The following is a 19,777-nucleotide window of genomic DNA, read 5'->3' as shown; positions in this document are numbered from 1 at the left end:
TTCTCTTAGTTCCTCCACCATGGAGTTAAAAGATGGTGTTTCTACCTCCATGCTTCCACAAATATATATCAACTGATATTCATATATTGCAGCGAAACACGTCACATACATATAACGGTTACATGTAATATAGTTAGCACAAACAAGAAATAATACAGAACGCCAAGAACGCACACTTTGAACGCATAGGATGCTCTCAACTTGAAATTTCAACTCAGAATTTGAAGAGTTACGCCAAAATAGACGGACTCAAATTTGCCATGTAATAAGTTGTTGGGGAGTGATAATTTGACGTCTTACCTAATGATGTAGTATGTGAAGTTGTGAACGTCTTCACACATCCGACTTGCAGTCTCGCCACTTTGTTCTCTCGTCCAAAATCCATCTGGTCAGGAAGCACGCATTTGTCTCCTCAAAAGAGTCAAATATCCAGAGAATGGCAAAAATTCATTGAAGAAAGAAACTCGAGAAGAAGGGGCGTGAAATTCTCTCGAAAGGCTGCAAAAAACATCGGAAACCTCCACGCACGTCAACACGCGACATCAGCAACAGAATGAGCGGGAAGTACCAACTGCGATTATCAAATAGGGGTGCAAAGGTGACACAGATGGCAACTTGAACAGAGAGAAGCTTTGTGGGACTGAAATATTGGCAAGTGTATTCTGCAGTACTTGTCTATGTCTGTTTTTCTACAAAAACCTATCCTGGCAAGATTAACAGTTATGCGGGTCGGCCTCGCTTGAAGTTTGAATCACTGGTAGTACCTGTTCTTAAAATCGCCATGGATCAAAAGCGCCACCAGGCGGCCATATAATAATCACTGCAGTAATGGCAGTATAACCGTGGCTCAGACAACATTATGATGCAGTACTGCATGAACTGCTAGAGATCGCTCACTCCACTTGTTTGGGACTGGTTTTCTCCCAAACGTTTATAAAAACTTCATTTTTCAACTTCCCAATTGAAAGGTTCGAACTTCCTGTGCAAAATTCTATAATCAGTTTTCAAGCATTTTGTTGGCAGCCAGGTTGGTAGGTGTACATATTAACGTAAAAAAACTACTATAATGGCTCTTACCATGCACAAACATATCCGCTTCTTCAAATGAGCTCTCAAACTAATGAACAACAAACAAACTTTATTGAAGAAAATAACTTATAATCAAATGTAACAATAATATAACCACCACCAACACCTCTAACTTAGAGTCTACGTCCAACTACAGATGTGAATTTTGAAGTCAGAGTTTGACTAACGATGGGTTATAATATTGTGCATGTATGTTTGGAATTTGGAAATAACATTCTAGCACGGCTATACCAACACTACAAGCCTAGTTATAGTTGTCTAGATAGGACTAAATAAACTAGTTAAAGTTACATAATAGCATGAAAAGTTAAAGAAGAAACAAAACCTACTCTGTTACAAAACATTCTAAACTTGGGAACTGGAAAACGTTAAAGGTATAGTAGATCAACTAGCAAATAAGATAGCAGTAATACCAGAAATACATCTAGCAATCTTCAACAACTGAGAACAAGTACTCCTATCTACAGATGCAGTGCATGCCAGACCAGCATCTCTTCTGTACTTCCAGACGCCCCGGCTTTCTAACTTGTGAGACTGTGACGTGCCTCTAAGACTTAACAACGGCCTGTGCAAGTGATTCTTTAGTTGACTGAACTGCCTACTACAGTCTTCAAACTTGCTCCTAGTATTTCCCTAACGTGTGACTTCAAATGTGGGTCTTTAGATTCTCCAGAATACTGAATTGCCTAGCTGCTGCACTAACCGCTAACTCCTCACATCCTAGGTTTTCTCCCGTATGTGAGTCTGTAAATGTTTTTTTTTTCTTCAGAATCCCCAGCTGACTGAACTGCCTGCTGCACTCCCCACATCCATAGGGCTTTTCTCCAGTGTGAGTCCGTATGTGCTTCTTCAGGTGACTCAGCTCACTGAACTGGTTGCTGCACTCCTCATCTGCAGGGTTTGTTCCCCAGTGTGAGTGTGCATGTGAGTCTTTAGATGACCCAGCTGACTAAACTGCTTGCTGCACTCCTCACACCTGTAGGGTTTCTCCCCTGTGTGAGTCCGCATGTGTTTCCTCAGACTACCCAGCAGACTGAACTGCCTGCCACACTCCTCACACCTGTAGGGTTTCTCCCCAGTGTGAGTGCGCATGTGATTCTTTAGACCTTCCAGTCTACTGAACTGCCTGCCACACTCCTCACATCTGTAGGATTCTTCTCCTGTGTGAGTTCGCATGTGTCTCTTCAGGTCACACTGCTGACCGAACTGCCTGCTGCACTCCTCACATGTGTAGGGTTTCTCTCCTGTATGAGTCCGCATGTGAGACTTAAGATGACTCAGCTGACTGAACTGCCTGCTGCACTCCTCACAGGTGTAGGGTTTCTCCCCTGTGTGAGTCCGCACGTGTTTCTTCAGACTACCCAGCTGACTGAATTGCCTGCCGCACTCCTCACACCTGTAGGGCTTCTCCCCTGTGTGAGCCCGCATGTGCCTTGTTAAACTATACAGCTGACTGAACTGCTTGCCACACTTGTCACACTTATAGGCTTTCTCTGGTCTGTGAGTCCGCATGTGCATATTCAGGCTAGACAGCTGACTGAATTGCCTGCTGCACTCCTCACACATGTAGGGTTTCTCCCCCGTATGGGTTCGCATGTGTTTCTTCAGACTACCCAGTTCACTGAACTGTCTACTGCACTCCTCACATCTGTACGGTTTCTCTCCTGTATGAGTCCGCATATGTGTCTTTAGATTACCCAGCTGACTGAACTGCCTGCCACACTCCTCACACCTGTAGGGTTTCTCCCCAGTGTGAGACCGCATGTGCCTCGTCAGACTACCCAGCTGACTGAACTGCCTGCCGCACTCCTCACACCTGTAGGGTTTCTCTCCTCTGCTAGATGGCACAACAGAACCCCTCTCTACCTTGCTCCCGATGCGACTCAAACTCTGCATGTTGTTTGTCGTCGTATAACTGGTGCAAATTCTGTAGAGAGAACACGAACAATGATTTAAGCCACGTTTATAGTTACAGCAAGGAGGTTAAAAAAGCTCCTTGGTTACAGTACACCAACTACTAATTGCATCATTGTTGGCATTGGCAAATTATGTGGACTGGTTATACTTTCGTCTGGCAAAGCACCAAATCAATCATCCCGATCCCATATTATTTCATCAATTCATCAGCGTTAAAAAGATATCAGACCTTTCTATCCGAAATCCACAACGATAACAAAGTTGTAAATGCAAATAAACATGGCAAAACTCCATCGGCGGCAAAATCGTCCCTCCGTGGCATAATTCGCGTCGCTTACCGAAAAAAATAATGCCGCCGCCCAACAAGTCTGCGAAGGAGGCTAGTAAAATACATTATTGTCAAGTCACGTGATGATACCATGGAAGTGACACAGAAATGTGTGATCGTATGCATTAGTAATTTTGTCATTTGAACTTGCCGACTCCTCACCTTATTCCGCCGTAGCCATGCGTAACTTTTTCAACGGCGTACAATCTCCAAATTTAGCATAGCTACTTCTTTCTTGGACTGCTCAAATCCCCCGCTTACTGTAAGTTTAGCTTTCTTTCTGTTTCTCTTGTAGAAGGCGTTCAATGGCGCGCTACTAAATTCATCTTAGGAGCCCAAGCTAACAACCAAACCTACAAGGACAGACTGGTAGCCTTGGGTCTGTTGCCCCTGTCATTCAGGCGTGAGTTTAGCGATGTTATGATGTTTGTCAAATCAAGGTCAATCGCCCTAAAGTATGTCTCTTTTCCGTCCCGACCTTCTCGATACTCCAGATCACACATGCTCACCCCATTCAGAGCGAAAACATCTGCCTTCAGCTATTCCTATTTCCCACGACTTGTCACAGTCTGGAATAATCTGGGCCCTGATCTTCGTAATCTGGGAGTCCTAGCCAATCAGCTGTCCAACATTTCAGCTTTCAAGCGTCAACTTGTTAAAGTGTCATTTACCAGATTCAATGAGCACTTCATTCCTGACGCTCCGTGCTCTTGGTCGTCCGCATGTGGGTGCGCCTCCTGTACGGCTTTAAGACGCCACTAGTATTAGTATGGTTTTCAATATTGTTCCAATGTATATATTGTATTATTGATTGTTCGATATTGTATTACGTGTATTATTGTAATGTATTATTGTAATGTTTGGGAGGACAACTAGCAAAGGTGTATATTCACCTGTTTTGTCCTCCCATCCAGTTGTCTGGAAAATTCTAATAAATAAATAAATAAAAAAACAACTCTAGTTGTTAGAACTTTGTTACTGATGCGGCGTCCTTGAGACTGCTCAATTTTCGCGCGTTAGCAAATCTGCATAGCGTCCTATTGTTATTCATTCATTATCACCCCTGCACCCTCCATTGTCATACTCTGTGCCCCCTTTCGAATTCTCTGTTGTCACTCAGGTGAAAACCCCCAGACCTGATGAAACGATTATGCAAAAATTCCTTTTATACTTTTTGGCGCCCTTGATTGGTACCTGTTGTTTTTGCCTTGGCATGATTTTTCCCAATAGTACTAGAAATAATAATAAAAAGTAAGCAAGGTGATAAGTTAATCAAGTTTTGATATTTAGCCTTGCTTGTTGTGAGCTCGAGCTTGTATATATTTTGGGCTTTTCCAGTTGAAGGTAGCAGAACACATGTCTGAACCGTAGCCAGCGTTAACGCACTGTATACATGTAGCATAAATATTTATACCAAAATATCATCCAGACGCCAATGTACGCCGAAGAGTAGTACATCGAAATAATAGTACAGTTCCACACCTGACGCATCTACCATTCAGCATTCCCTTCGCTGTCATGCACAGAAGAATCTCTGCAGCTTTCTCAACCTTGTGTTCGCCCATAAAATTTTATATACTGTGTAACTTAAGAAGGCGCGGCAGCATCAAATTGATCGCCCCAAAATTATTGATGATTAAATTATCATCACAAGTCGCTTCACTTTTCTACCAAATCTACGAGCCTTAAGTATAAAAACAAACAGAACAATTCGTATAATATTTACCTGAACAAATGTGCAGCCTAGCCCTGCACAACAAAGAACCCAGCCGGGGATCTAAACCCGTGAAAGATGCGATCTTCGAAAGGATGAATTTGAAACACTTTCCCAGACCACGCTGTTTGCCGGTCACGGTCGAATAGCAGACATCTATGCGCATCTGCTCTGCGCATCATTCTCTGAGCTCTCGTAAAATCTCGCGCTTCTTTCAAGGTAATTCGCGAGAATCCACGAGAGTTATTTGTAGCTTGTACTAATAACTCCGCTTTCATAAGGACAGACAGAAAGAACCAAAGTATATCCAAACTTCATTCTTCAACGTCCCAATGGAAGGATTCTGTCTAATACATAATTCTATGACCATTTTTATGTATTATTGGCAGCCAGGATGGTAATTAGGTGTAACATTATGTTTAACGAAAGCATATTGTTTTTGCTCAGTTTCTTCTTCTTCTCCAAACAGTGACCTGGTCAATGACCTGAACTGCAACATCATGTAACCCAACACCAGTTACCATGATGAGAGACGGTCTGGTTCCGAACCAGACCGTCTCTCACCATGGTAACTGGTGTTGGGTTACATAATGTAGCAGTTTTATAGTTAAAGTTACATCTTGTACCTATTTCACAATGGAAAATTGCTTGAAAAGTTGGCCTTTCTCTCTTCTCCCTCTGCCCTTTTGTGTGTCTCAGTGCAAGGACATTTTACAAGACGTCCGGTCCTTTGGTTGATATCTGCACTTAGTCCTTTAGCCGCCAGGTGCGTTGTTGTTTATATCCAGCTAGCCCCAGAAAAAAATGGCGTCCAGTGGCGGGAATTCCGAAAAGGTGAGAAATACTGTCAGTAGCGTTACACCAAACTCTAGATCTGTTTGCAACGTTTTTCTGCAGGTAGCGATAACCACTGATGATATGTGTCCATATGGTTCCATTTCCAACCAAAGAAATAACGTTATGACTGTGCCATTTAAGAATTTGTCGTTCAAACTACTGTGCGTTGTCGGTGGTAATGTTGATGTTGTGTGTCCCCAGTCAAAAACTTGCCCTGGTAAATACTCAAATACTAGCGCACTTCTATGAATCAAAACTGCCTTTCAGGTAACAAAACCGTCGTTTTCTCAGGGGGAACACACCGATCTTGTGACCATAAAACGGGCAGATCTACAGAAACTGTCGGCGGAGGTCAGACGGATGAAGGAGTTTTTGCCCAAGGTCCTGAACTCTGAACTGCTGCAGTCTTACAGCAGGATCGACAAACTACAACAAGGTTTGATTATAACGTTATAGTTCCCAGGGCTAAAAATCAAAGGTGGTCCACTGGCCACCAAAATTTAGGCTGGGACAACAAAAAAGATACTTTGGGACATTTTGGGGACGATAGAAAAATAAAAACAGAATATCAGCCGTTCTTTTGTTTATCAGGCACACGTCCCAGCTTTTGGGTCTGGAAAAGTCCCCCCCGAATTTCTTGTCTACTCTACAATTATAATAGTGCACCTGGGAGTGAACATAACCAAAATAAAGTTGGCTTGAAGTACTTCCCGAAAAACAGCTTGGGGCAGTTCATCCTTTAATACTTCAGGACAATTGAAATTTTTTGTTGGTACAGTGCTGGGACAACGGGACAATTGAAATTTTTTGTTGGTACAGTGCTGGGACAACAGGAAGAAAAGTTCATTTCGAGGCCTGGTTCCAGATATCTAACGTTACATCTGAAGTTGACTAAAAGCACCTTCCAATTTCAGGGCAGAAAACAAATTAAACAAAAATATATTCTGGACGAGGAATTTTACTGTTGTTAACATTTACTCCATTTCTTAGCACATGTTCGTCATCATTTCAAAATCGAAGTGTTTGAAATAGCCCCCAAAGAAGCTGAGTTACAATGTAGGGGTCCCTTAATTTTTTTTTGCTACCAACAATAAATGGATAGAACTAGACTAAAACAAGCAACCGTTTTCTGTCAGCTGCATTGCATTTTTGCCTCACAGGTATCTGTATACTACTATTGGATAGCGTTAATGCAACATTAAGAAGATGACCAGAATATTTTATGTTGAAAAAAAATGTTGAAAATCCTTCCTAGTTTTATTTGGTGTTCAGCTTATATCAATGTTTAACCTACTTTTTCAAGGGAAAAGCTCCACTATCAACAATAAATTTGTCTGCATGAATTTGACAATGACACTTGTTCAACTTTGGCCTGCTTTTGGTTAAGACTGTGTATGTGGTGATAATTCTTTATTTCTTACCCCAGAGTTGTCTGATGAGCGGGGACACACGGACCAGCTGCAGCGAGACGCAGACCACTGGAAGTCACGCTTCCAGGCCAGCCAATCAGAGAGGGAGAGAGAAAAACAGGTGTGAGCTGTCATGAAAAAGTCTTCTTCAAGCATGTTTTAATTAATGATAGATAATTACTTATATTGATTAACGTTGCTTCATTGACTGCTTCATTGCTTCTGAGACATAATGTTTTACTCTATACATGTACTTTTTAATAATGTTCAACAAACCATTGCATCTACTGTGCAATGGTAGTACACATACTAGAATGAAGTTGATTTAAGTACATGCATGTCAAAGAATTGTACTTTTTTTTAGCTTGGTGACATTTTTTAAAATCTGAGAATCAGCAAGTTATTGTAAATCACGATTTTTTTCACAGTACTTTTATGTTCACAGTTTTCGTAGTCACTTCTGTACCCCAAACTTATCATTACCATGAAAAGATAATTTGCCGACTTCAAGTTCTTTTTGCTGCACCTGCCGCAGCAGTGAAATTTTGCTACTGCGAACATTGATTGAGTGATTTACAGTAAATGTATATTGGTGTTGCCTATTATAGTAAGATTGAGTAAAAGTTTAAAAGCCAGTGATTCGTGTTCCTGTGGTTAGGAGCTGTCCAGTTTGAAGCTGGAGTTAGGTGAGCTGAAGAAGACCCTGTCAGTACAGACCGGTTACAGTGCCAGTGTGGGTGCAGCCAGCTGTACCCTGCTGTGGAGAGTCTCCAGGAGTCCTGAGTCTGTAGACGCCATGCTGAAAGGGGTGAGCAGCATGATCTATACTGTAACTAAGTCTAGAGAATCTGATGTGTACCTAACAAATTTTAGATGCAGGTCTAGAGCTGTGTGCCTAAAATAGGTACAACGGTAATAATGTACAGGTCCGTACATAAGTACAATACCTTGTAATGTTGGAGGGATGGCTGGATGATGGGACGAAAGAAAAACAATCATTGCTGATACCAGATATATATACTTATGTATCATGCTAGAGTTGCACGGATGAGAATGACCCTCTTCTTCCACTCCTCCCTGTCTTCCATTATAAGTTAAACAGAACCAGTCTAATAGTTTTGCAATGTTTTTCTACAAGTTTCCTTCATTTATCTCCTTTATCATCATAGTAAATGGCATAAAATTATGCACTTTGTAGATATTTTTACAGAATAACTAGAGTTCGATGATCTCATACCTCCATGACATGTGTATTGTTTTCATAAATCTTACGCATGGTGATGACCACCTGTAATTGGCTTACATTTTTCACCGCATATATTCAAATCATATGAGGCCATTTGCATATATTGTATCAATTGATCATACTCTCCACCAAATGACAGGGTTATCTTAACCCTTGTCCTGCGGAGCCCATATATATATGGGTTGCACATACAGTACCATCTATATAGTGCCCTGTATATGTACAATTTGGGGGTGTTTCTCGTGCAACGCATCACACCGCAGCGAAACGCAACGAATGCGGAAGTAACTACGCCACCGCGGGCCAAAAAAAGTCAAGGGTCTGTGACCTGATTAAGACATGAAATTATTTGAAAATATTGTGTAAAAATTGCCAGCAGGACAAGGGTTAAGAAATAAGGCTATTCTAGCGTTTCCTCATAAATTATGCAAATGAGGTCCTGATTGACATAAATTATGTTTAGTGATGTTCACCTTCACTGAACTTCCAATTATGGCAAGTATTAAATTCCCAGCAGTTACCACCATAAAATTGTACCAATTTGCCATTTATTATGCAAATTAGGTCTTCCTTTACATAATCGATATCTGCCAATGATCTTGTCGTTCTCACTAACATATGTCTATAGAGTTTTATAGCCCTAATATGAAATACAGCTGATTTATAGAATTTCCTCATTAATTATGCAAATTAGATCCTGATTTGCATAATTATATTTTGATTATGTCAAGCATCACTTAAGCTACCTACATACCAAAAATCATGATGATCCATCAAACGGTTGTTCAGTTATCCTCTCTCGAAGATTTTCAGAGAAACCACCCTGCAGTTCCAGAACAAGCCGCTAGGGGGACCAAACTCACGTGACTTCTTCCCGAGGACAAGAGCTACCTTCCATCCAAATTTCATGACCCTAGCATGTCCAGATCGCGAGATATCAAAACCGGAAGTTGCGCTGCAGTACCAAGGGAAGCCACTAGGGGGCCCAAAATCTAATCATTTCCAGTTTTCGTCACACCCTACCAACACACCAAGTATGAAACCAATCCATCCAGGCGTTCTTGAGTTATCTTGTTGACCAACAGACGGACAGACGGACAGATAAACGCAACTGAAAATATAACCTCCATGACACATTTCATGGAGGTAATGATTGAACTGGTTCTGTTTGCCCCAGTCCATGGTGTCAGAGTTCCTGCAGCTGGTAGGACAGACAGTACAGAGTTATGTGACAGACTGTAGGGAGAGAGAGCCACCTGAGGAGGACTCACAGGAGGTCCTGTTTGTACTGGCACTGGCTGGAACTGTCACCAGTAAGATATAAGCAGTCTTAAGAAATTTAAGATTATAGTTTTTTTAGTCCCATAACCATGAGTTAGTAGAATATTTTTCCATCACTTTTTTTTAAGTTAGCAAAACATGTACCTCCGAATTTTTGACGTCCACTGTACATCTTGATTACAGATAAAATTTTGAGGCACATGTTTTGCTAACTTTCAAAAAAGTCACTGCATGGAAAAATGTTCTACTAACTGATGGTTGTGGGACTAGGAAAACTATTATAGTATAATGTTTTGCTATCTTTCAAAAAAGTCACTGATTGAATAATATTCTATTAACTGTTGATCTATACATGACTGATGAACCTCTTCAATGATTTTCACAACCATATATTTTACCATGCTGACTTACTACTACTATAAGTGTTCTAGCTAGCCTGAAATTTTTTTCTGTGATCTCAATTTTATTTCACATAACGGGCAACAATCCCAAGGTGGTCCTACTCTCCAAGCAGAGGTTGTGGGGAATGATCGTTACCTTTTTATATATGGCTGTTTTTTGTTGTTGTCCTGATCCACCAACGTCGGTGGCCGCGGAGCTTCTCTGGCTAATGGATACTGCCTGGCCAATTTGATACTGTCTTTTTGCCACCGGGAGGGATCTGCTTGGAGATTAAGGTGGTCCAGGGAGAATGCTCTGCAGGGAAAATTTTGAAATCTTGACCCTCTGAAATGCTATTTTGTGCCATGATTTTTGTCCATCAAAGATGATGGTTTGGGCAAAATTTGAGGTACAGACCAAAGTACATGAACTCAATTAAAATTAGCTGCAACAAACTTTTTACTTTTAAAATGTTAGACTCAAGAACATTTCAATATAATATCAATCAATTATATTTTTGAACACAGATACTACTACCAAGCGAGTGTGCAAAATACCTGGTTGCCCAGTTGCCCCGGGCAACCAAATTTTACTTGGGGCAACCTACTACATTTGTACATGTACTAGTATTTTTGAACCTAGGTAGCCCTTGGTGTGCAAAATGAATTGTGAGAGTGCAGATAAATTCAGTAGTAATGATATACATGTACTGTATTACAAGTCCATTAACTTAATAGATATTAATTAAAAACTATTGCCCTGCTGGACCTGATCTGCATTACATGTACCACACCAATTACTAAGGGAATATTAGTGGTAAAAATGAGTTTTTAAGTCCCACAATTACCAGTCAGTAATCGTGCATCAGACAAATTTACCCTGCAGGGTTTTCAATTGTTAGCTGACAATGGAGGGATTAACATACAGAAAGGCTCATTATGGTGATTTTCTCCAACTGTCAGTACCAGACAACACTCCTAGCCCAGGGACTAACCCAATTAACTGGTTTTGTTGCTGTTGGATAATCTCCAAGCAGATCTTTTGGTGGTGACAAGACTATCAAAATGGCATGATAGTATCAAGTTGGCAAGATAGTATCAAATTGGCAACCAGTATCAAATTGTCAGGACAGCTATGCCACCACTTTTGGCTGGCTAAAAATAAAACTGGTGAAAAACAACTGATAAAAAAGTATAAAAAAGACATAAATGTTCATAAAAATTTGAAGTCAGTAGTATTCGTAGGCCAAAGCCTATCATACACTTTGCTTGAAGCTATTGGGTTTATTTGTTGACAAAAATGAAACTGAAAGTATTCGAATTGAATATAAAACAAGAAGCCATAGGTGACAATTCTCCGTGAAGTTTTATATATTTCAACAAAATCCCAAGCGTCAACGCCAGACCTACTGTGCAGACATTATAATTAGGCAACGGTTAATACAATGAGGGCGCGTCACAAGCATAAAACATACAAAGAGCTAAATCCATTACTGCTCCCAGGGCGTGTAAAGATACTGTGCTTCAAGTTCTAACTTCATTTTAATTACACACACACAATCATTGCATTCACATAAAGATCGGACTATCATGGTCGTGTCTAGTAACAAAGACAGCCCCACCGTCTTACGGTGCCTGTACCTAATTAAGCGCGCCTGGAACAAGCCAAATTCCAGCAACAGTGGCGGTAAGCACCGCGAGTGTTACTACCGCCGGCCAGATAACCAGGATATCTGCTTACAGTACCTCTGCTACCAGACAACTGCCTAAACCTACGGTCTATTCCACAGGATTGTAAAAGTAGGGATGTTTCGAAAATAACCATTTACTCCAATATCAAAACAGCTACGGTAAAAATAAAAAGACGTGCATCATCCCGGACATAATGCAACACCACATGCGAAATTACACAGATATGCGACGTACGGCAGAATGCGTTTAGGCTGCGAACATCTTCCAAAAAACTTGGCATCTCTTAACCATGGGCAAAAACATCTGGAACCACTTATAAAAACCACCCCGTATCTGCATGAACTTTTACCTCCCCCCCCGCTATTCCAAACAACGCGTTTTTCTGGACCGTTCCAATTCGCCTCGTAATTGTAGGGGTGCGTCTGCGATATTACATTGACCGCGAAAGCAGCAACGGCAAAAATACACATTCGTGCATCAACACGGGCATGCCCGCAGACGGCGTATAAAATTGCGTGCCGATTACACGAAGAGAACCCAGTGTTTTGACTGCGAACATGAAAAATCAGCCGATTACAACACTCCGTCCGGAGGTCCTGACCTCCTTCACGGAGTAACAAGGAAAAAGTCATTAGCCTAAGGCAACCGCGGAATTTAAATGAGGTGTACTTGAAGCATACTTGCAAATGCATACGGTAAACTATCAAATAGATAAACATGGTAGTATTTTGCTTTTAAGGTGTTCCTTGATATAAAAAATTTACGACAACCTGTCAGAAAACACTTTTTTTAACCTTCACCATGCTAAGGTGCTGTTTGGGACCAAATATATATTGTTATGGGGTTTTAGACAGCAGGAGAAGGTTAATGATGATTTTGTCGTGTGCAGACATTGCTGCGTCTGCGTACGGCCGTGACTTCCTGATGTCCAGCCCAGCTGGACGCTCGGTGGTGGACGTACTGGTCAGCTGCCTGTCCGAGGCTCCCATCGGGACGTGTGACCAGCTCAGGAAGTAGGATTCTTATCATTACATAGACTTGTGTGAGGAGTGGTATATACATGTATCTAGCTGTATCTAAATGGGGAATACAGACTTGACAAAAATGTAAGGAGCAAAATGGAGTAAAATGGGATGAAAACAATTTGCTTAATTTGGCACAAAATACAAGCAAAGTGAACTAAGCAAACTCGGAACTAAAATACACAGAAATTGAAGTTGTTTGTAAATAACATTATAATTTACTTTTTTAGAAAATTTTTGTTCAACTTCATTTTATTTTGCTTCATTTTGCACTTTCTGTGCACCACATGTGCCTTTTCCAAAATCAATGCAGGTTAGGGAACTTTACATTTAGTACTTAGGTTACATATCCTAAGTTACACCACAAATGCACACACTGCTGAAAGAAATCTTTAACTCACTATGTTAGGCTATAGTTCAAAGTGTTTTCTTTGTATCCTTGCCCAGCCTGGTCCTCATGGCTCTGTACAACCTCAGTATTAACCAGAAGGGCCTGCAGTACCTCAGTACCAGGCAGGGGATCATCGGGCTGCTGGCTTGGCTGGTACAAGGTAGAGCTCTGTTTCTGCTTCTTCTCCAAACACGTAAGGTCAATGACCTGGACCAGATGGCTGTCACCATGGTAACTGGTGCTGTAGCAGACACCCTGTATGTGGTGTTGGATTACATTATGTAGCAAGTAGCAGGACAGAGTTGAGGGGGCTGGTCACCATTAACGTGTATATGTTTGACTGTCTTTGAAGATGAGCAAGACAGTCATAATTCCGTAAGAATAGAAAGAGCTACAGTATTTTGTCAGGCTAGACCGTGTGAAGGTTAACATCATGTATTTGCTTTGCAAAATTCTAGTGTTAAATTTGTCGTATTTGCAAAACATATCGCGTCGTAACAGTTTTAAACCACAGTGAATTGAAATCAATTGGGTTTACGGAAAACCCTGGGCTGTCTACCTTACCAGGCTACCTTACCAGTCTACCTTGCCTGTCTAGGACGTCAGGCTACTGAACTCCCCCCATCCACAGCCTCACGAATGGCAAGACTTCCAAGCAGCTGCGCCCCCTGGCGGAATGCATCAGAATTGCACCCACTACTTTGGCACATGCGTGTGCAGTACTGTGCACAAACCTTTAATAGGCCTGACTAATCGCGTTCCTGGCGGCCGGTCGCCCCGAAGTGGGTTGGGGGCATTAACCTCCGGCCGAGTTATTATAAACAAGAAATCTACTGAGGCGATTAGAAATATAAAACTGAACAAGATATTATATTTTATTTTAATTTTTCTTCTGAAGTTTTAATGAGCCAAGGGTAATCAACAGTAACAGGGAAACGGATCTCGTGGTTACGTTGAGAGCGCGCGCGGGTCGGAGTGTATATTGTATCAGAACAGGGTGAACTTTTGACCTTTTGTGCGGGGGCAGCATTGTCCGTGACGCACATCTGTAGATAATCTTGGGACTGTACGATATTTACCGGGGGAGGAGGGCTGGTGCAAAAAGGGAAAAAACAATTTTTCCATGGCCCCCGAGCTCCCCCCTGCTCAATTTTTTTTCAATGGCCCTCCCCCCAACCCAAACAATTTTTCGGTAATTTTCCATGTGATTGTCTCTTTGTTTTTCTCCTTCCGAAAATTCCCGAATACAGTACGCATCCTGATCGAAGTACGCACCTCCCGATTTGGGGCTGGTGGGAGACAAATATTCATGTCTGAAACGTACGCACGGCCGGTACCACTGTGGACATGTAGTTCCAAAAAAAAAATTCTTAAAAACTAGATTTATGCCGTGTACTACGTGATTGTATGGTAACGTAGCGGGAAACGCTTCGGCCTTGTTTTCACCGCTGGCCGCAGCCGACTTGCAAGACGTCGCCACCGCGAAGTAAGGCAAGTCCGGCGGAACGTACAGCTTTGGATCCCGGAGAGTGTTGGTGATCAAGCAAGCAATAGTCAATAAAGATTTGTGAAAAAAAGACAATATTTAAATATTGATTCTATCTGTAACGGGGGGTAGTTCAATGTAGGTGTAGGTAGTTCAAAGTACGTAGCTTTGTTGTTTTTAGAATACGAAATGCGCCGAACACTTCTTTAATAGCGCCCGCCCGATCGACCCATGGAGAGAAACAATCAAACGGGCGGAGAACTGGGCCGAGTATTTGGGTGTAGAGGTGCTACCGAATTTAAAATTCACACCGAAACCAATTACACAACAACTAAAGACTACTGGCGATTCCGAACAGGAGAAAGTGAAAAGTTTGACTGCGTTTCAAGTACTAGTAATCTCGTTATGCGATAGATGTTTTTGTCACAAAATCAAAGGAATAAACACTCCAAGGGAATATTAATTTGTACTCCGTAAAACGTATAAGTACAGTCTGTACAGAGGAAAGAAAGACTTCCTTCTCGGGGCTGTCCTCAGTGCTGCCACGGCTCTGTCGTCTTCAGCTGTAGGTGTCGGCTCGTCAAACACCCCACCCACCGGCCGGGCGGTAAGATTTCATCAAAGACTACATTTTAAGTTAACTCCGCCCCTATCATTGTAGCTTGCCGAACAGTCGGGTCCCGTAGGAGTACATCTAGCTGGAATTTTCACCTCGTACTGGCTGGTATAGCCCGCTACAAATCTCCTGTTGCATTTATCAAGATTTAAAAATATTTGTGATACGAAGTGAAACATGGATAATAATTTCTGTCAACTGAACCTTTGAAACGGCATGGGCATAATATTTGTTGAAGTTCACTGCTCAAGCCGGAAGTCCATCAGTCGAGGCACGACTGTTATGTTATCACGTTACGTTGCGTTACGACGAACAAGAACGTTCACGCGGCTTGCGGACCATTTCAAATATTACCACTCATAACCCTCTTACAATTGTATATGTACTTACGGGCCGGGGTTCCACTCCACTGAGATCGGCGCCGGCTGACTGGGGAACGATCCTGTCGGCATGACAAAGCGCCTGGCGTCATTGCCAGTGACCTACATTTTCTTACCGTGGGTGACTTGACTTCTTCTTTTACCGCAACTTATAGTGGCCCTTTGTGTCAATATTGGCAATAGTCAGAGGAAATATGTTCATTTATTGAAGTCTAACTTTATTTCCACTCGTCAATATTCTTATCTAAACATGCTATGGACGATCGAAGTCGCTCTCCGTGCCGATGTTCCGCTATATTCCTGGGTCGTCCATGGATTTGTCGGGGGAAATCTCAAACAAAGTACGCATCCGGACTTTGGCAACGGCCCGAGACACTTTTGGGATTTTTTAAAATTTAAAAAGTGCGTACTATATTCTGGAATTTAAGGTGTATTTCTTGTAATTCTGTACTACGCAACGCCATACATTTTACAAAACTTTTTCGGTGGCCCTCCCCGTTCCAGGCCAATTTTTTTTTCGATGGCCCTCCCCTCGGTTAAAATATTTTTTCCATGGCCCTCCTCCCAGGCCAAAAAAAAAAATGTCAATGCCCCCCCCCCCAGTGCACCAGCCCTCCCCCCGGTAAATATCGTACAGTCCCAAGATTATCTACAGATGTGCGTCACGGACAATGCTGCCCCCGCACAAAAGGTCAAAAGTTCACCCTGTTCTGATACAATACACACTCCGACCCGCGCGCTCTCAAAGAACTGGTAACCACGAGATCCGTTTCCCTGTTACTGTTGATTACCCTTGGCTCATTAAAACTTCAGAAGAAAAATTAAAATAAAATATAATATCTTGTTCGGTTTTATATTTCTATTCGCCTCAGTAGATTTCTTGCTGTGTTAACTCGGCCGGAGGTTAATGCCCCCCACCCACTTCGGGGCGACCGGCCGCCAGGAGCGCGATTAGTCAGGCCTAATAATCTCCAAGCAGATCCCTCTCGGTGGCAAAAAGACAGTATCAAATTGGCCAGGCAGTATCCATTAGCCAGAGAAGCTCCATTAGCCACCGACGGGTGGGGATCAGGACACAAAAAAAACGGCCATATATAAAAAGGTAACGATCATTCCCCACAACCTCTGCTTGGAGAGTAAGGCCTAAGGTTTGTGCACACGCATGTGCCAAAGTAGTGGGTGCAATTCTGATGCATTCCGCCAGGGGGCGCAGCTGCTTGGAAGTCTTGCCATTCGTGAGGCTGTGGATGGGGGGAGTTCAGTAGCCTGACGTCCTAGACAGGCAAGGTAGACTGGTAAGGTAGCCTGGTAAGGTAGACAGCCCAGGGTTTTCCGTAAACCCAAATCAATTCATTGGCACCACTACTGTAATGTCCAAGATTGCGTCCAAAATGACATCAGATTCTTGACCCCTGGTTGGTCCCATGTAGAGGAGGTAGTGAGTGAGAACAGGCTCCACTGTGTGCGACTGCTGCAGTCTCTGATCGAGGAGCCCACCACACCTGCCCTGCTGCAGGAGGCCACGCAAACGGTAAGTACCGAACATGTCAGGTACGGGGAAGGGTTCTGGGTAGACTGGAGTCCAGCCTTCAACACGCTTTAGTCTGCTCCCAAAGATCCTCTACCCCGCCAACAAATGTTGGGGTTACTGATCTTGGGGAGCGGAATAAAGCAAACAAGGCTGGACACCAGGCTAGGTTCTGGGACTGAGAGAGGCCTGCATGCCCTTTTTCCATAACTGTGAATCAGGCCATTTCAGTGTTTGTAATTTGTAAGCAACTGCAGTGTTACGTGTAAATGCAACGTAATGCAGTTGGAACTGAATGTTAATTTAACTCCCTTGTAGGAGGGCAGTTCAATTAAGATTTTCAAAATTTTTCCATTTAGCAAAGGAGGCTGAAATTATGCATGTGTAATAATTTATTACAATGTATATATGTCATATAATTATTCTGGAAAACATTGCTGATCTTCAAAGATACATTTTGAACCTAACAAACTTGTTCGTGTCTATTACACAGATATCTGTGGGACTACTGCAACAACTTGTAAATGACAGGAATCCTGAGGTAAGCCAAATAAAGTTAACCAGGTTATCAAATCTGCATAAAAGCTCAAATTATCATTACTATAATTATCAGATCATTTGATATTGTATCATGCACAGACTATATAGATCTTCAACCAATATGCTGTAATGGAGTCAGAAGGCTGATTAACCACTTGTGTGATACCTGTTGATGGAAACACCCGTGTGATACCTGTTGATGAAACACCCATGTGATACCATGTGATACCTGTTGATGAAACACCCATGTGATACCTGTTGATGAAACACCTGTGTGATACCTGTTGATGAAACACCCATGTGATACCTGTTGATGAAACACCCGTGTGTTACCTGTTGATGAAACACCTGTGTGATACCTGTTGATGAAACACCTGTGTGATGCCTGTTGATGAAACATCCGTATGATACCTGTTAGTGAAACACCTGTGTGACACCCGTTAAGCAATGATGAAACACAGTACAGACTTACTGTTTCCCCATGCAGCTCCAGGCTGCAGCAGCTGAGCTGATGGAGGAGGTTCAGTCTCTGAGACAGGAGTTCCCATTGGACATCTGAGACAGGAGTTTCCATTGGGCATCTGAGACAGGGGTTTCCATTGGTCATCTGAGACAGGAGTTCCCATCGGTCATCTGAGACAGGAGTTCCTATTGGTCATCTGAGACAGGAGTTCATATTGGTCATCTGACATCTTAGGTTCTGAAAAGGATGAGACTGTAGATTTTGTTAACTCATGAATGCCCGACGATATCTATGACTACAAACTGCAACATAGCGCGGGCTTAGCTACCTAGCAGAAGTACCCGTTCAGTTTTATAATATCAGGATGGTTCACAGACCATGTGTACAATCTTCAATATATGCAGGGAAAGGCCTTCATCTTTTAGCTTGTTGCTTGCTTAGTGAGTCACAGTTTGTTTAATTTACGTCACAAAATTCTTCCAAACCACACATTGAAGTCAATTCAAATAAACAGCCAAGTGCTGTGTGCATGGGAACTGAGCCCTGTGGCTTGTTGGACTTTTATTTCAACAAACAACAAGATTGAAGGGCTTAAAGCCTGAACAGAAGTTTTAGGGGCTTATTGATACAATGTAGCTATTAACTGCATGACGTCATGTGAAAAAAAAAGCATGCAAACTGTCCATATTTTCTTCCCTTTTAAAACTTTTCAAGTCAATCGTGACTGTTCATCATAGTCTTGTCCGTTTTAGGTGAGATACCTTACAACTTTTTGCAAACATTTGTCTTAAAAATCCTAACCAAAGCCTCTCCAATCCCTCCCATGACTCATTGAAGAAAACCTTGGCCTCGTGGGGTCATGTTGTTCCTTCTTTCCACAGGAAACTGATATCTACATCACATTCCTCTAGGGTGACAACTCACCAAGTTGTTTAACCTTTCACAGCCTGCTAAGGTAGCCATTTGGCTCCAAATTTGTGTACCAGGTTATAGGAATGCTAGTAGTCAGCAGTGAGAAGGTTACACTAATGAAAAGACGCAACCACGGGCAAATAAAAATGCTTCATCCAGAAAAAGATACTACATGTAGTAGTAGAATTGCAGTTTAATCTGTTCCCATGCCGTTTCCTCCACACCTCATTTAATTTCTCATGTTGACCACTTCATTGCCACCTGCATGGCCCTGCCAACAATCCTTGGTGTTACCTTGAAGAACTGCCGTGTGAGACGTCACGGGAGTACATCAGTGTGAGGGTCGTCAGCGCGGCTGGTTGACAGTAGCCTACTTTGCAGGTTCTGGTAGCGGTCAGCTTTTTTTTGGGGGGGGGAGGTCAAGGTCTGATTGCACGTACATTGCACACGCTTAGAAGGGGCCTGCATGGGGGATCCCGACAACGCTCTACCCTGAATTCGGAAATCTCTCGATTATGCTTTACAATAAATTCCAAGTGGCTACAA

General features: G+C 42.3%; 1 protein-coding gene and 1 pseudogene across 1 annotated transcript; one reads left to right on the top strand and one right to left on the bottom strand.

The window, feature by feature from the left end:
• Positions 1 to 956: 956 nt before the first annotated feature.
• LOC109469943 lies at positions 957 to 5,166 on the bottom strand (annotated as a pseudogene).
• A 4-nt stretch (positions 5,167 to 5,170) lies between these two features.
• LOC109469945 (heat shock factor 2-binding protein-like) lies at positions 5,171 to 18,736 on the top strand. The gene is made up of 11 exons (XM_019768709.1): positions 5,171 to 5,267; positions 5,748 to 5,882; positions 6,153 to 6,321; positions 7,312 to 7,415; positions 7,953 to 8,102; positions 9,718 to 9,853; positions 12,783 to 12,906; positions 13,363 to 13,466; positions 17,219 to 17,319; positions 17,810 to 17,857; positions 18,344 to 18,736. Exons 2-11 carry the CDS (start codon positions 5,853 to 5,855, stop codon positions 18,413 to 18,415), a joined length of 1,038 nt encoding a protein of 345 aa, XP_019624268.1. The 5' UTR covers positions 5,171 to 5,267; positions 5,748 to 5,852; the 3' UTR covers positions 18,416 to 18,736.
• Positions 18,737 to 19,777: the final 1,041 nt, after the last annotated feature.

This window comes from Branchiostoma belcheri, unplaced genomic scaffold (assembly GCF_001625305.1).
Source record: "Branchiostoma belcheri isolate BF01 breed outbred unplaced genomic scaffold, Haploidv18h27 scaffold212, whole genome shotgun sequence".
In the NCBI taxonomy this organism is placed as follows: Eukaryota; Metazoa; Chordata; class Leptocardii; order Amphioxiformes; family Branchiostomatidae; genus Branchiostoma; species Branchiostoma belcheri.
The sequence above is the reverse complement of the archived record's forward strand: the minus strand, read 5'-3'. Positions and strand labels throughout refer to the sequence as shown.